The sequence below is a fragment of the Hyperolius riggenbachi genome, chromosome 7 (assembly GCF_040937935.1).
Source record: "Hyperolius riggenbachi isolate aHypRig1 chromosome 7, aHypRig1.pri, whole genome shotgun sequence".
NCBI classification, from domain to species: Eukaryota; Metazoa; Chordata; class Amphibia; order Anura; family Hyperoliidae; genus Hyperolius; species Hyperolius riggenbachi.
The window spans coordinates 209859035-209875930 of NC_090652.1; the positions used below are offsets into that span (position 1 = coordinate 209859035).

General features: G+C 47.3%; 1 protein-coding gene across 2 annotated transcripts in view; it reads right to left on the reverse strand.

The window, feature by feature from the left end:
• The window catches only part of FTCDNL1 (formiminotransferase cyclodeaminase N-terminal like), a 191796-nt gene that overhangs the window by 14919 nt on the left and 159981 nt on the right, over positions 1 to 16896 (reverse strand). Inside the window, exon 6 of one of the 2 annotated variants that reach the window (XM_068245092.1) lies at positions 2255 to 2278. The exons of the other annotated variant lie outside the window; for it this stretch is intronic. Within the exon in view, the coding sequence (XP_068101193.1) occupies positions 2270 to 2278 (9 nt within the window). The 3' untranslated portion in view covers positions 2255 to 2269. Of the gene's footprint in view, positions 1 to 2254; positions 2279 to 16896 lie in introns of those variants that run through there. 2 annotated transcript variants of the gene reach the window in all.

A 16896-nucleotide genomic window follows, 5' to 3' on the forward strand; every position in this document is an offset into this window, starting at 1 on the left:
TGGGTGTCTCAAGGTGTGATTAGAAGGGGGAATAGATGCAAGCAATGCACTGGCGAGGTGATCAGGGCTGGGGCCTGAGGGCATTCTGAGGGTGTGGGCGGGTGATTGAGTGCCCTAGGGGCAGATAGGGGTCTAATCTGATAGGTAGCAGTGACAGGGGGTGATTGATGGGTAATTAGTGGGTGTTTAGGGTAGAGAACAGATATAAACACTGCACTTGGGAGGTGATCTGATGTCGGATCTGCGGGCGAACTATTGGTGTGGGTGGGTGATCAGATTGCCCGCAAGGGGCAGGTTAGGGGCTGATTGATGAGTGGCAGTGACAGGGGGTGATTGATGGGTGGCAGTGCCAGGGGGTGATTAATGGGTGGCAGTGACAGGGGGTGATTGATGGGTGATTGACAGGTGATCAGTGGGTTATTACATAAATAAAACAGAGGAGCGGGTAGCACCAGTTAAGAGTAATCTTAGCTCAATTTGAATAATCACAAAATGACCACATAGTGTGCAGAAAGGGGATATATGAGCAAACCTATATGACAGCACTGGAAAGAAAAATCCCGCAATAAATACCGCACCACAATATAATATCAAAAATATCAAAGAGCTTTATTGGAAATCACAAAATTGCAAGGAAATAAAATCAATATTAAAAACAACGCAGTGCCAGGATCCATGATGATGCATAAGGTATCTACATATAAATATGAATATAAAGATAATGTAATAACTCCACCCCTCCTCACCTGAAGAATATGGTGTAAAGTACACTGAGGAGGTGAGAACAAAGTGACAAGTGCTAAATGAGAAGGCTGAGGAGATATGTACATATATAAACGCACACAATATGTATGCACATACACATACACATACCCCCAAAGAGTAAAGTGCTCAAATATATGTGGACAACCAGAGAGATAAATCAGGCCAGAAGTATGGCAAACAATGAGGGTTTGGAGTGAAAGCCCCCGAAATGAAGACCAACACCCACCGTGAAATGACGAAGAAGAGACTCACCAACTACCTGCGGAGAAGAGTGGAGATGTGGACCTGCAAACTGCTCGCCTTCGCGATTCGCCGCTCAGAGGCGGCTTCAACCGGGCATAATGAACGCCAGCGCGTCCCCCGTATAAGTAGGAAGTCAGAAATACGTCATGACAAAGGGGCAGGACCGTAACAGTCATTGTGTACGTAGCCACGTACACTGGGTTGGACGCTGCGCATACTTGGAGCGCAGCGTTCCGTCCCCATCAATAAACAGTCAGAGGGAGGGGGAGCGTGGTCATGGCAACAAGGACACCAAACTAATGTAGATCGCGGTAAACAATAAACTCTGCATATGAAGAGAGAGCCCCAGCCAAGAAATTGAAAAAAAAGGCTAAAAAGTATCCAGCACAAGCCTGACTAAATAATTCAAACTTTGTATCACACATGTGGACAACGTACAAGCAATGTATATACCTGCATATATATACACAGATGACAAGCAATACATAGAATCAATTCAATGGAGCCACCTAGTGGCTAAAAATAAAAATAAGAACACCGAAAATATATAAGTAAATAGATAACATCGGCGACAATCCATTAGTTCAAATGTAACTTCATCATTAAGACGATGCTCAGACGTACTCCCAGATCAATTAGGCAGCCGTCCCAGGAGGAATCCCCAAGACCACAAAGAGAACATCCTAGGAATAAAAAATATATATAAATAGATGTAAGCAACACTATATTGGTCAACAACTTCACAAGGGGTATGCCCCATTAGAGCCTGTGTTAATGTAAAAAAGAAGATGATAATTAATTAATCAAATTAAATTGAACAAATCCACACCATAGGCTAATGCCAGTAGGTGTACACTGCACATCAACAGCAAGAAATATATACGCACACACTGCATGATACCAACTATTACATGGGGACATACAATGTCCCCAATGGGCTTAAATTAGAAAGGAGAAATGACCACACTACTACACAGGTGCCCAATCAAAGACCACTGAAGCCTGGACATGTCAACTCACCAAAACAAGTCCCGCCTCCAAAACTCAACCACCATAGTGGATATTAAGATAAAGAGCATGAAAGAGGAGGGGAGGGGGGAGAACACAGGTAGAAAACGGAGGGTAACATCACCGGTTCACCAAACACTGTGTCTATTGTAAATAACCCAAGAAACTAAAGTCTTCATTGAGACCTACCGGCATTTTGGTGTCTAGTTCATATATCCACCGGGTTTCTTGTCTCAGGAGTGCTTGTGTGATGTCACCACCCCTGGAAGATAAAATAACATGGGTCAATCCACATACAGTGGAGGAAATAATGATTTGACCCCTCACTGATTTTGTAAGTTTGTCCAATGACAAAGAAATGAAAAGTCTCAGAACAGTATCATTTCAATGGTAGGTTTATTTTAACAGTGGCAGATAGCACATCAAAAGGAAAATCGAAAAAATAACCTTAAATAAAAGATAGCAACTGATTTGCATTTCATTGAGTGAAATAAGTTTTTGAACCCCTACCAACCATTAAGAGTTCTGGCTCCCACAGAGTGGTTAGACACTTCTACTCAATTAGTCACCCTCACAAAGGACACCTGTCTTAACTAGTCACCTGTATAAAAGACACCTGTCCACAGAATCAATCAAGCAGACTCCAAACTCTCCAACATGGGAAAGACCAAAAAGCTGTCCAAGGATGTCAGAGACAAAATTGTAGACCTGCACAAGGCTGGAATGGGCTACAACACCATTAGCAAGAAGCTGGGAGAGAAGGTGACAACTGTTGGTGCGATTGTTCGAAAATGGAAGGAGCACAAAATGACCATCAATCGACCTCGCTTTGGGACTCCACGCAAGATCTCACCTCGTGGGGTGTCAATGGTTCTGAGAAAGGTGAAAAAGCATCCTAGAACTACACGGGAGGAGTTAGTGAATGACCTCAAATTAGCAGGGACCACAGTCACCAAGAAAACCATTGGAAACACATTACACCGCAATGGATTAAAATCCTGCAGGGCTCGCAAGGTCCCCCTGCTCAAGAAGGCACATGTGCAGGCCTGTCTGAAGTTTGCCAATGAACACCTGAATGATTCTGTGAGTGACTGGGAGAAGGTGCTGTGGTCTGATGAGACCAAAAGTGAGCTCTTTGGCATTAACTCAACTCGCTGTGTTTGGAGGAAGAAAAATGCTGCCTATGACCCCCAAAACACCGTCCCCACCGTCAAGCATGGGGGTGGAAACATTTTGCTTTGGGGGTGTTTTTCTGCTAAGGGCACAGGACAACTTAATCGCATTAACGGGAAAATGGACGGAGCCATGTATCGTGAAATCCTGAACGACAACCTCCTTCCCTCTGCCAGGAAACTGAAAATGGGTCGTGGATGGGTGTTCCAGCACGACAATGACCCAAAACATACAGCAAAGGCAACAAAGGAGTGGCTCAAGAAGAAGCACATTAAGGTCATGGAGTGGCCTAGTCAGTCTACGGACCTTAATCCAAAAGAAAACCTATGGAGGGAGCTCAAGCTCAGAGTTGCACAGAGACAGCCTCGAAACCTTAGGGATTTAGAGATGATCTGCAAAGAGAAGTGGACCAACATTCCTCCTAAAATGTGTGCAAACTTGGTCATCAATTACAAGAAACGTTTGACCTCTGTGCTTGCAAACAAGGGTTTTTCCACTAAGTATTAAGTCTTTTATTGCTAGAGGGTTCAAAAACTTATTTCACTCAATGAAATGCAAATCAGTTGCTATCTTTTATTTAAGGTTATTTTTTCGATTTTCCTTTTGATGTGCTATCTGCCACTGTTAAAATAAACCTACCATTGAAATTATACTGTTCTGAGACTTTTCATTTCTTTGTCATTGGACAAAGTTACAAAATCAGTGAGGGGTCAAATAATTATTTCCTCCACTGTACTTTCCAACCCTCCGTGTTCCCTCCATGAACTCTCAGTGCATGCTCAGCTACTGTGGTAAGAACCTTACCATCAGCTGCATCTCGTTGAGCTAGGCGGATCGTGGACATGTGCTTCTGTATTGGTTTATTACAGGGAAGCAGTGGAGTGCAGTGGGTTATTACAGGGAAGAACAGATGTAACTAATGCACTGGCGAATTGATAAGGGGGGGGGTCTGAGGGCAATCTGAGCGTGTAGGCGGGTGATTGGGTGCCCGCAAGGGGCAGATTAGGGTCTGATCTGATGGGTAACAGTGACAGGTGGTGATAGGGGGTGATTGATGGGTAATTATTGGGTGTTTAGGGTAGATAACAGATGTAAACACTGCACTTGGGAGGTGATCTGACGTCGGATCTGCGGGCGATCTATTGGTGTGGGTGGGTGATCAGATTGCCCGCAAGGGGCAGGTTAGGGGCTGATTGATGGGTGGCAGTGACAGGGGGTGATTGATGGGTGATTGATGGGTGATTGACAGGTGATTGACAGGTGATTGACAGGTGATCAGGGGGATAGATGCATACAGTACACAGGGGAAGGGGGGTCTGGGGAGAATCTGAGGGGTGGGGGGGTGATCAGGAGAAGGCAGGGGGGGATAAAAAAAAAATAGCGTTTACAGATAGTGACAGGGAGTGATTGATGGGTGATTAGGGGGGTGATTGGGTGCAAACAGGGGTCTGGGGGGTGGGCAGGGGGGGGTCTTTGGGGTGCTGTGGGCGATCTGGGGCGATCAGTGTGCTTGGGTGCGACATAGGGTGGCTGCAGCCTGCCCTGGTGGTCCCTCGGACATTGGGACCACCAGGGCAGGAGGCAGCCTGTATAATACACTTTGTAAACATTACAAAGTGTATTATACACTTTGTATGCGGCGATCGCGGGGTTAACATCCCGCCGGCGCTTCCGTATGGCCGGCGGGATGTTGCGGCCGGTGAGCGGAGACAGGCGCCGGCGGAGGATCGCGTCACCGATGGCGCGATCGCTCCGCCCATGCCCTTTCAAGGACCGCCGCCTTTGGGCATGAGCTGGTCCTTGCGGGCTCCACTTTCCGGCCGCCCCTGTGCGTTAGGCAGTCGGGAAGTGGTTAAAGTTCCGTGGAGAGATATGCAGGAGTTCAGATTGTTACATTCTATTTAGTTAAATGTATCTATTGAGAAATGTTACACACTCTTTGGCTGTCCTCCAGCTCCTTCTCAGTCAGAGACAGTGAGTCACATTCAACACTTAGGCCTAGTGCACACCGGAGCGTTTCCGCTGCGGTTTGCGATCTGCTTGCTAGTGCGGATCCGCTAGGGTAATGTATTTCAATGGGCTGGTGCACACCAGAGTGGGAGGCGTTTTGCAGAAACGCATACTCCCGGGCTGCTGCAGATTTTGGATTGCGGATGCGTTTCTGCCTCAATGTTAAGTATAGGAAAACCGCAAACCACTCTGAAAAACGGCACTTCAGAGCGGTTTGCCAGGCGTTTTTTGTTACAGTAGCTGTTCAGTAACAGCTTTACTGTAACAATACATGAAATCTACTATACCAAAACCGCTACACAAAACCGCAAAACGCTAGCTGAAACGCTGCAGAAAAATAAGAAAAAGCGTTTCAAAATCTGCTAGCATTTTACAGATCTGCTAGCGGGTTTTGGTGTGCACCAGGCCATAGATACATTTATGTAAACAAAATGTATCTATGTCAGCTTCGGATGCGTCTGCAGAAATCTCCAGGAACTTTAAAGCCCTGTGTAACCCTTCCAATGCTGGTCTAGTAAAAAAAAAATGCTGGTTGCATATAATATACTGTAAATAATGTTTTAGAGCAAAGTTGAAATGCAGGGTTATATTCCGCTTTAACATAGATAACTTTGTGTAGTTACTGTATTTGCTGCCGTACATGACACACTTTTCTACCCAAAAAATGGGGAGTAAAAGTCCCTACGTCTTATATGGCGAATGCAGGGAACCCATGACTTACGAATGCCAACCCGCTGGCACGTTGGGGACTCCCTGCATTGACCCTTCTGTTCCCATTGTGCCACATGTGTGTCCCTGGCTCCCCGTGTGATTCCCCCCCGCCTCTTGTGTTCACCCTCCCCCATGATGTAATTATCAGGATAGCGGCGGTGTCTTGCCTAATCCAACAGCTCCCAGGGAATTGAAGACTGTCTCCTCTCTCTTGCGTGGCTCTCCCTAGTGATGACTTCTGCTTATGACACTCAGAAGCTGTCACTAGAGGAGCAGAGCGAGAGAAGAGACAGGTCTACAATCCCTGTGGGAGCTGCTTGATTAACCAGTTCACCCCCAAGGGTTTTTACTGTAACGGACCAGTGCAATTTTCACTTGTCAGTGCTCCTTCCTTTTATTCCCTAATAACTTTATTACTACTTATCACAAGAAAATGATCTATACCTCGTTTTTTTCGCCACCAATTAGGCTTTCTGTGGGTAGTACATTTTGCTAAGAATTTTTTTATCCTAAATGCGTTTTAATGGGAAAAAAACAAAAAAAATGAAAAAAAATAATTATTTCTCCGTTTTCAGCCATTATAGTTTTAAAATTAAACATTCTCATGTGGTTAACACAAACACTGTTTATTTGCCCAGTTGTCCCAATTATTAAACCATTTAAATTATGTCCCTATCACAATGTATGGCGACAATATATTATTTTGAAATATAGGTGTTATTTTTCTGTTTTTTTTTTTTTTGTTCTGGCCATAATTACCAGTCCCTATATAATAAATTAAAATTAATTTCCCCCCATAAAATATAGATTAAAAAAAGCTGAGTCCCTAAGGCAACTATTTATTTATTTATTTATTTTAAGCTGATTTTTATTTACAAGTGTTTTTTTTTGGGGGGGGGGGGGGGGTTGGAAATGTTATTTTATTAATTTTATTAATAGTGTGTATGTACTTGTGTATATATATGTGTCAGGGGTCGAGTCCTGCGTGAACGCGGGGGGACGACGTCCACTTACTATTATTGCAGAGTGGACGCCGTCCCCCCTAGCACAGTGGAGGGGAGCAGCGCAGCAGAGAGGAGAATTAGGCAGAGCAGCGGGGAAGGGCGGACGTTTACCCCCCCCCCCCCCTCCCTCACCTTAGGGCTCCTCTCCCTGGCTCTCCCCTCCATAACATTGAGGCTGTGGCTGGCGGCGGTGGCTGGCGGCGGTGGCTGGCGGCGGTGGCTGGCGGCGGTGGCTGGCAGCGGCGGCGGTGGGCGGGACTTACCTCCTCCAGTGTTCCGCCGAGTGGACGCTGTGCGTGCGTGCGTGCAGCTAGTCTGGTCTTCACTAGACCAGACTAGCTGCACGCATAGCCACAGCGTCCACTCGCCAGAACACTGGAGGAGGTAAGTCCCGCCCACCGCCGCCGCTGCCAGCCACCGCCGCCAGCCACCGCCGCCAGCCACAGCCTCAATGTTATGGAGGGGAGAGCCAGGGAGAGGAGCCCTAAGGTGAGGGAGGGGGGGGGGGAAACGTCCGCCCTTCCCCGCTGCTCTGCCCAATGCTCCTCTCTGCTGCGCTGCTCCCCTCCAGCTGGGAGGGCACCTATACACCTGGCTACATATACTGGGGCCACTATACACCTGGCTACATATACTGGGGCCACTATACACCTGGCTACATATACTGGGGCCACTATACACCTGGCTACATATACTGAGGCCACTATACACCTGGCTACATATACTGGGGCCACTATACACCTGGCTACATATACTGGGGCCACTTTACACCTGGCTACATATACTGGGGCCACGATACACCTGGCTACATAAACTGGGGACACCTATACACCTGGCTACATATACTGGGGACACCTATACACCTGGCTACATATACTGAGGATACCTATACACCTGGCTACATATACTGGGGACACCTATACACCTGGCTACATATACTGGGGCCACTTTACACCTGGCTACATATACTGGGGCCACTATACACCTGGCTACATATACTGGGGACACCTATACACCTGGCTACATATACTGAGGACACCTATACACCTGGCTACATATACTGGGGACACCTATACACCTGGCTACATATACTGGGGACATATACACCTGGCTACATATACTGCGGGGACATATACACCTGGCTATACTGGGGATACCTATACACCTGGCTACATATACTGGGGACACCTATACACCTGGCTATACTGGGGACACCTGAACACCTGGTTACATATACTGGGGAAACCTGGCTATACTGGGGACACCTATAGACCTGGCTACCTATTCTGGGGACATCTATACACTTGGCCACCTATTCTGGGGACATCTATACACTTGGCCACCTATTCTGGGGACAACTATACACATGGCTACTTATACTGGGGACACCTATAGACCTGGCTAGCTATACTGGGGGTACCTATTTTGGGAGAACTGCTGTCAGATATGTATTTTTGGGGAACCGCTGATGCCAGATTACGTGTATTTTGGGGAACCGCTGCCAGATTGTGTATGTTGGGGGACCACTGCTGCCAGATTACATGTATTTTACGTGTATTTTGGGTGATCCACTACCAGGTTTCACGTATTTTGGGGAACTGCTTCCAGATTATGTGTATGTTGGGGGAACTGCTGCTGCCAGATTGTCTATTTTGGGGGAACCACTGCCATATTATCTGTATTTTGGAGGAACCTCTGCCAGATTATGTGTATTCTTGGTGAAATGCTGTCAGATTACATCTACTTTTTGGGGATACACTACGACAGAGCTCAAACTTCAGGTAGACAAGTAGAGAAATAGTTGGCACTGCAGCACAAGATAGCCGGTGTCGTCTGGGGTAGGCAGTGTAAGCACACCTCGCTCAATAGGATGTATATTGCGTGCTCTGGTCCTGGAGCAGATGCATTTTACAACAAAAGAGGAGAGGGATCGGCACTGCAGAGATACATTTATTGTCCAAAAGTGAGGCTCAGTACATAAAGTGACAGGTATGCGGCTGCTATACAATAAACAACGTACCAATGCTGCGAGGTGTGGTAGGTGCGGTGGGTGCTGGGCACTGAACGCCTGACGGCCGTTTCGCGCTAGATTCGCGCTTCCACGGAGGCTAAAAGTTTTAGCCTCCGTGGAAGCGCGAACCTAGCGCGAAACGGCCGTCAGGCGTTCAGTGCCCAGCACCCACCGCACCTACCACACCTCGCAGCATTGGTACGTTGTTTATTGTATAGCAGCCGCATACCTGTCACTTTATGTACTGAGCCTCACTTTTGGACAATAAATGTATCTTTGCAGTGTCGATCCCTCTCCTCTTTTGTTGTAAAGAGCTCAAACTTCCCTTGGCAGACCTTTTATACCACTGCTAAGGCCATGTATATTTGGCCCCACCCATGACCACGCCCACGCTATGCTTAACCACGCCCATTTTCGGCGCAGAGGTTTTTGGGATGAGTCCACTCACTTATTTTTCCAGGACTAGACCCCTGATATGTGTAATATACTTTTTGGCCACAAGATGGCGCCAGTGAACACTCTCCTGTATAGGAAGTGATCACTTTTTTTTTTACTCTTTATTAAACTGTAACATTTCCTTTTTTTATGAATGGACGCGGCCGCTGTTTGCCGCCCATATGCATTTTTTCACCTCAGTTTTTCCTAGGAGATAATTTTCATCTTCTCTGTAAACTAAATTTCATGCCTTTTTTTCAATTGATAAAGTACCCAAAAGTTGGTGAAAAAGTACTATCAAATTTATTTCGAGTATTTTTTTGCTTGTTGGTGATTTAAAAGGCACTTTATAACAAGTTGTAAAAATTTCCCCTAGGAGAAAACTAGTACATATTTTTTCCCCTGGTTTTTTCCCTCTAAACCTAGGTGCGTCTTTTATTCCGAAGCACGGTAGAAAATACAATATTGTATTGCTTACTGTGCAGGGCAAGTGATAGATCTACTGCATTTCAATAGTAGTAGATTGAACAGATAGGAATCCTAAGAGCATATTCTGCAAAAGATAGTACATTTCTAATTGGAATTGTTGTTGTGTAGGTCGTGATTTGTTTGTGCAACAACTCTAGTATGCTGCTGCCCGCTAGCTCCTGTTCTTAGTTACTGTCCAGTAGCCAAGTCAGCAACATAGTAGCGGTTGTGTACTCTGTGACGTGCCAACCACTGTAAAAAGTACACTTGACCCCAATCCCCACACATCACTCCTGTGTCACTGTGTCCGTGGGCGTCCGCAGAAAATTTTGCAGGGGGGGCAAAAAGGCGGGGAAAATTGGTGCGTCTTCAAAGATTTTAGGAGAAGTTGAGCGGCGTGCCAAAAAATATGAGGGAGAAGTTGTGCGCCACGCCGGAAAATGGGTGTGGCCATGGACCAGTATGTGGGTGTAGTCACGGGTGGAGACACATTTACCTGAACTTAGCAATGGTGGGACATTAGATTAGGACAGTGGTGGCGAACCTTTTAGAGGCCGAGTGCCCAAACTGCAACCCAAAAGTCACTTATCTATAGCAAAGTGGCAACAGCAATTTAAACTAAATACAAAAGTTTTAACTCATACATGAACATTATGGAAAATCCAAGTTGAAAATAAACTGTGAAGATAAACAATTTCATTCATCCTACTCCTGAAAAATGTATTCATTTTTTTAGAACTTCCCAGTTTTATTTTCTGTTTAAAAAGCTAAAATAGTAGGTTTAATGCTATTTTCTCATATAATGATGATTCAGCTTTTCCCATAGCCTCGCTGTTAGCAATCATGTGACCCCCAACAAGACAAATTCAGCAATCATGAGGCCCCCAACAAGACAAATTCAGCAATCATGAGGCCCCCAACAAGACAAATACAGCAATCATGAGGCCCCAACAAGACAAATTCAGCAATCATGAGACCCCCAACAAGACAAATTCAGCAATTATGAGGCCCCCGACATGACAAATTCAGCAGTCATGAGGCACATAAATAGACATCATTTCACATAAATAGGCAGAATGCCCCCTTAATATGGTAGACACCTCTCACCTGGCTTCTGAATTCTCCTCTACAGGCTGCTGTGCCTGGCAATACTGTTTTTGGCTGGATTGGGGATGATGTGTGGGCTGAAAGGCCTTGCGGTGATGCTGTGGCCGGGTTGGCGGTGATGCTGTGGCCGGGCTGGCTGGCGGTGATGCTGTGGCCGGGCTGGCTGGCAGTGATGCTGTGGCCGGGCTGGCTGGTGGTGATGCTGTGGCCTGGTTTGGCTGGTTGAAATAAATGCTGGCCTGACTGGTGGTGATGCTGTGGCCTTTTTGACAGTGCTTCTGGGCTGGTTGGCTGGTGGTGATGCTGGGCTGGCTGGCCTGGATAGTTTATGTAGCTCCAGGAGGCCCCCAGTTTAGGTAGTGACAGGAGCCCCCCAGTTTAGGTAGTGACAGGAGCCCCCAGCTCAGGCATTGACAGGAGCCCCCCAGCTCAGGTAGTGACAGGAGCCCCCCCAGCTCAGGTAGTGACAGGAGCCCCCAGCTCAGGTAGTGACAGGAGCCCCCCTGCTCAGGCAGTGACAGGTGCCCCTCAGTTCAGGTAGTGACAGGTGCCCCTCAGTTTAGGTAGAGACAGGCACCCCCCAGGCTAGGTAGTGACAGGTGCCCCCCAGGTTAGGTAGTGACAGGGACCCCCAGGTTAGGTAGTGACAGGTGCCCCCCAGGTTAGGTAGTGACAGCCCCCCCCCCCCCAGGTTAGGTAGTGACAGGCGCTCCCCCAGGTTAGGTAGTGACAGGAGTCCCTCCAGGTTAGGTAGTGACAGGAGCCCTTCCAGGTTAGGTAGTGACAGGAGTCACCCAGGCTAAGTAGTGACAGGGACCCCCAGATTAGGTAGCGACAGGTGCCCCCCAGGTTAGGTAGTGACAGGCACCCCCCTCACCGTTCAGTGTCAGACCTCAGGATCAGCCGGGGATCCGACCAGTTAGAGCAGCCGCGCTAGGTCCTAGCGCCCGCACTATTGGCCGACCGGGCGGTTGATTGAGGTCTGACGGCGGCCGGGGGGGGGGTCAGCGGCGGCCAGGGGGCAGCGGTGGCCAGGGGGGCAGCAGGCATCCAGGGCAGCTGCCCCAATTTGCCCGACGTGCGGACGCCCATGACTGTGTCACCTGTGTCACTTTGTCAGGTGCCATAAATGAAAGGTGTTTTTTTCAGTTCCAGTGACAGCCATTCACCTGCTGTGTTTTCAATGAGTTTACTACAGAATATATTGACCTAGAGGTCTTCCTGTATTTTCTCTGCACTATTATTACTGTTACTATATACCTACTGGTCTGCATGCACATTACTCCTGTGTCATAAATAACAACGCTACTTTCCAGTCACAGCCCCTTAACAAGCATGCAGATCAGGTGCTCTGACTGAAGTCAGACTGGATTAGCTGCATGCTTGTTTCAGGTGTGTGATTCAGCCACTTCTGCAGCCAAAGAGATCAGCAGGACTGACAAGCAACAGAGCTCTCTGTTGGTGGGGTCTGATCGCCCCCAGGTTGGTTGGTTTGTTTGCAATAAATATTTATTTGATTATTTTTTTAATTAAAAATGCATTTTTTAATTATTAAATTCCCCTCCCTCCCTCCCCCCATCTGCCTATCACAGTGATCGGCTGTGATAGGCTTCAGCCTATCACAGCGGATCGCTTCTGAGTCCCCTGTACAGCGCTGCTGTAGATCGCAGCAATGTACATGTTAATTAGATGGCGGTTTCGCATTCTAACAGTCTTCTGCTCAGCTCCGCCCACCGAGCAGGCGATGCGTGCGCAGCCTGCTCGCGATCTCCTGCAAAACAGAGCCCCAGGACTTTACGCCGATCGGCGTTAGGCGGTCGGCTAGAGGTTAAAGGGGTTATCTGGTACGTAAAAAAAAGATAAAACTGACACTTACCTGGGGCTTCTATCGGCCCCCTGCACTTGTAATGCCCTGCGTCATCCTCCCCCGATGCGCTGTCCCCCGCCGGCACCGGGCTAATTATTCGTCTAACTAGACGAATAGAAATGCTCCCACCCATGCACGTCAGCGGGAGCTTACTTTGCAGGCGCAGTACAAGGAAACTTCGTACTGCGCTTGCGCAGCAAGCTCCACGCAGCCGCAGTCTATTCATCTAGTTGGACAAATAATTAGCCTGGTGTTGGCGGGGGGGGGGGGGGGGGGACGGCGCATAGGAGGAGGACGGCGCAAAACATTACAGCTGCAGGGGGCCGATAGAAGCCCCAGGTAATTCTCAGCTTTAGCTTCTTTTTATGTACCGGAGAACCCCTTTAAAGTCGCAGGGTCAGCCATACTATGCCAGGAAAAAAAATCAACCCATTTATAAGTGAATAACTACTTGTTCTACTTACATAACAGATGTATTGTACTGTTCACGTTTGATTTCAGTGAATTTTATATAGTAAATAAAGAGAATTCTGTTCCTGGCATTTGCCCTCTTGATTCCCTCTGACTAAAGCCAATCCTGATGTAATTTCCTCCCGTACTCTTTATTTTTTTTTTTTCTCCTAAAATCTGCACTGTCATAGCTAGCTTGCTTTGTAAACATGTGACCACAGCAAAAACAGATTTCAGCCTCATGTCACTAAACTGCGATCGCGAATTATCGTGCACAATCGTGAATTATCGCGCGCAATCGTGAAAATGCGCGTGAAAACGGCCATGATATGAGTTATTACGGTTTAGTAAATCAAGCCCTAAGCATGGTACACACACCATGTCATTTTCACTTCAGATCTTATTCAGATCTGTCTGATATTCATCGGATGTAGAAGAAAGCCAGCATACACTAATTTGCAAATTTTTAAATTCCGATTCGATTTCTGATAATTTTTCATGAATTTGCAGAGAATTCTGCTACTGGAAAATCAACTTTCGACTAACATTCCACGTCTTTCTCCATTGTTGTGAGGGGTGCCTGTACCCCTTGACCTCACCACATGTACATGACATAAGTACATGTAAAAGAGTCACGTGGAAAAGATACATGGTGGCAGTAAAGAAAAGACACAGGACACACCAGGAGGTGTGGCAGAGAAAAGGTGGACCTGCAACACACTGCACAGCCTGGGTGGTATACATTACACATGGGGGAGACTGGACAAGGTGTCTGACAGTCTTTGGGAAACTGAATGATGCTACCTCCATTCAACTGGCCAAGCCCTTGTGAGCAAGCTGAAGCTCGGGTACAAAATTAGATCCTTACCTAAAGAGAGGGAAGTCTCAGGATTCTATTGAGGCTTCCCTCACTACTCCTTTGTACCCAGCTGTTGAGCGCGCCCCCCCTGAAAGATTAGCAACAAGGCATTGATGCTAATCACATCGGAACCGTGCAGCTCCTCTTCCTATAGCATGGCCGCGCAATAGCCGACAGAGCCCGCCCACGCATGTGCAGTAAGCCGGAAGTCACAGGCCCATGCTACTGCGCTATAGGAAGGGGAGTTGTGCAGCCCCAATGTGGAGTGGGGTCGCACTCAGCAACAGGGACCACGGAGTAGCGAGGGAGGCCTCAATAGGATCCTGAGGCTTCCCTTTCTTAAAGTGGATCTGAGATAAACTTTTACTCATTGCATAATTGTGTTCCTTTCATATTGTTTATAGGGCATTCCTCAAGCCAAATAATTTCTTGTTTTTGTTTTAATACTCTAATTCCCTATAAACTAAACAAGCCTCACCCAAAGCTTTTCAGAGTGCCTTGGCATTTTCAGACAGTAGCAAGGGCTTATGGAAGTTCAGTATGGGCAGGAAGAGGGGAGGTGTTACTAGCCAGAGATTTCAGAGACAGAGGGGAGGAGGAGGGGGAATTAGGTTTTCACAGGCTTAGTGCTGGAGATGCAGATCAGCTTGCCTGTGTGTAATGTTTACAAACAACATGGCTGCTGTCATTGTATCACAGAAAGAAATAATCATATTCTGTTGAAGCTGTTTGCAGCTAGATTTGCTGTGTAAACTATCTAATGTAACATCCCCTATGATGGCGGCTGCGGGTACACAGGATACCTCTGCAGCCGCCTTTGTTCTCGGTACTGAGGCCTCATCCGTTTCGCTGGCGTCTAGCACGCCAGGGACGGGACTGTCAGTTGCTCATAGGGTCGCTGTCTCACGCGGGCGGGCGCGCGTGGAGACAGGACCTTTATGCTGGAAGAAGGCGCGTCAGCTGACCTGCCAGTCGGCTGATGTCAGGAGAGGCTCACGGCGCCCGGATTGGCTGATTGGCAGGGGCGTGGCTGTGGGTTCTCCTCGCTGCTTCATAAGCATTCTCCGCTCACTTGCAAACTGTCTGCTGTTTCGAATACGTCAGTGTTAGCCCTCAGACCTTAGACTAGTTCCAGTGTGTTTTGATCTAGGAGGAAACCAGGGATTTCACACAAGACTAGGATTATTGCCTTATTGTATCATTGATATTCTGTGTACGACTCTGGCTTATCTCTGACTCTGATTCTGCTCTACGTTTCTGTACTTCTGCCCATCTGATCTAAGTTGACGAACCTCTGCCTGAATCATTACTATTCTCTTGCCTTCTGATTTTGTACTGTACCAGCCTGTCTGTTGCTGAACCTTGCCTGTCTGACCCTTCTACTCTCCAGTGAGCCCTTGTCACTGGAGAGGTGCTCTGATAGCGCTCACCAGCCCCTCTGGTGTGGGCTCCTAGCTACCCAGCTTCTATCTTGGCTAGTACCCTCCAGTTCCTCTGGTGGGGCCTAGCACAGATTGGTTGCAGATAGTACCCACCAGCTCCACTGGTGAGGTTTAGTCAAACTATCTGCCATTTCCTCTGATAGTTCTCTCCAGCCCCTCTGGTGAGATCTAACCTCTACTGTTGCACCAAACACTATAGTCACTACATCTCTGCTTTCTATACTTGCATTATTGGTGATACTGCAGATCACCACATAATCAGGTCTAGAGTCTGCATTATTGGTGATTCTGCAGATCACACAATAATCAGACGTCTGTGTTGCTACACCAATACGTTATACAATCGTTACAGAACAGCAGACCATAACAAGTATGGAGGCACTGTGCAATCGGGTTGAACTCTTGACCACAACCCTTAACGATCTTATCAAGACGGTTAATGTACAGCAGAAAGAACCTAATGCACAAGTGTCATCCCCTCTTGCCATTGAGCCCAGGATGCCCCCTCCTGAAAAGTTCTCGGGGCATCGCTCTGACTTTTAAATTTTAAACATCGGTGTTTATCTTACTTTGAGCTAAGGCCAGTCTCTTCAGGTACAGAAACTCAGAGAGTCACTTTGATTAAAACATTATTATCTGGCGATTCACAGTCCTGGGAAAATAGTCTCCCACAGGGTCATGAGGCTTTGACCTCAGTTGAGGAATTTTTTAAAGCTATGGCTATTATATATGATGATCCCGATTTAGCTATAACATCAGAGAGGAGACTAAAAACCCTCAGGCAGGAGCACAATCCAGCCGAAACTTACGCTGCTGAGTTTAGGAGGTGGGCAGTGTCAGCCAGGTGGGGTCAGTACGCCTTACTATATTGCTTTTTATCGGGGTTATCTGATGCAGTAGCAGATTTGATGTTGGGTCACCCTGAACCCAAATCTTTAGATGAGGCCATATCATTGGCCATCAAGATTGATCGGCGAGTTCGCTACCAGAAGCAGGCCCGGGGTAAGATGCCAGTGAGATTTGCTTCTTTTTGCGCCTCCTGTCTCCTCCTCTACTCCTCGGGATGAGCCAATGCAGATTGGACAGTCCAAGCTCACCGAGGTTGAGAAAAATCGGAGACGTAATGAAAAACTCTGTCTTTATTGTGCCGAGAAAATGCATATAGTACCCAACTGTCCCAAGAAAGCGGAAAACTTGATCGCCTAGGAGTAGCTAGAGGTACTACCCTAGGCGATCCAGTCATACCTCTAAACAATAAACACTTGCTTCTGCCGTGTTCTATCACCTGGGAGGGACAGACTCATTCCACCCAGGCCTTCATAGACTCGGGTTCCGCTGTTAAT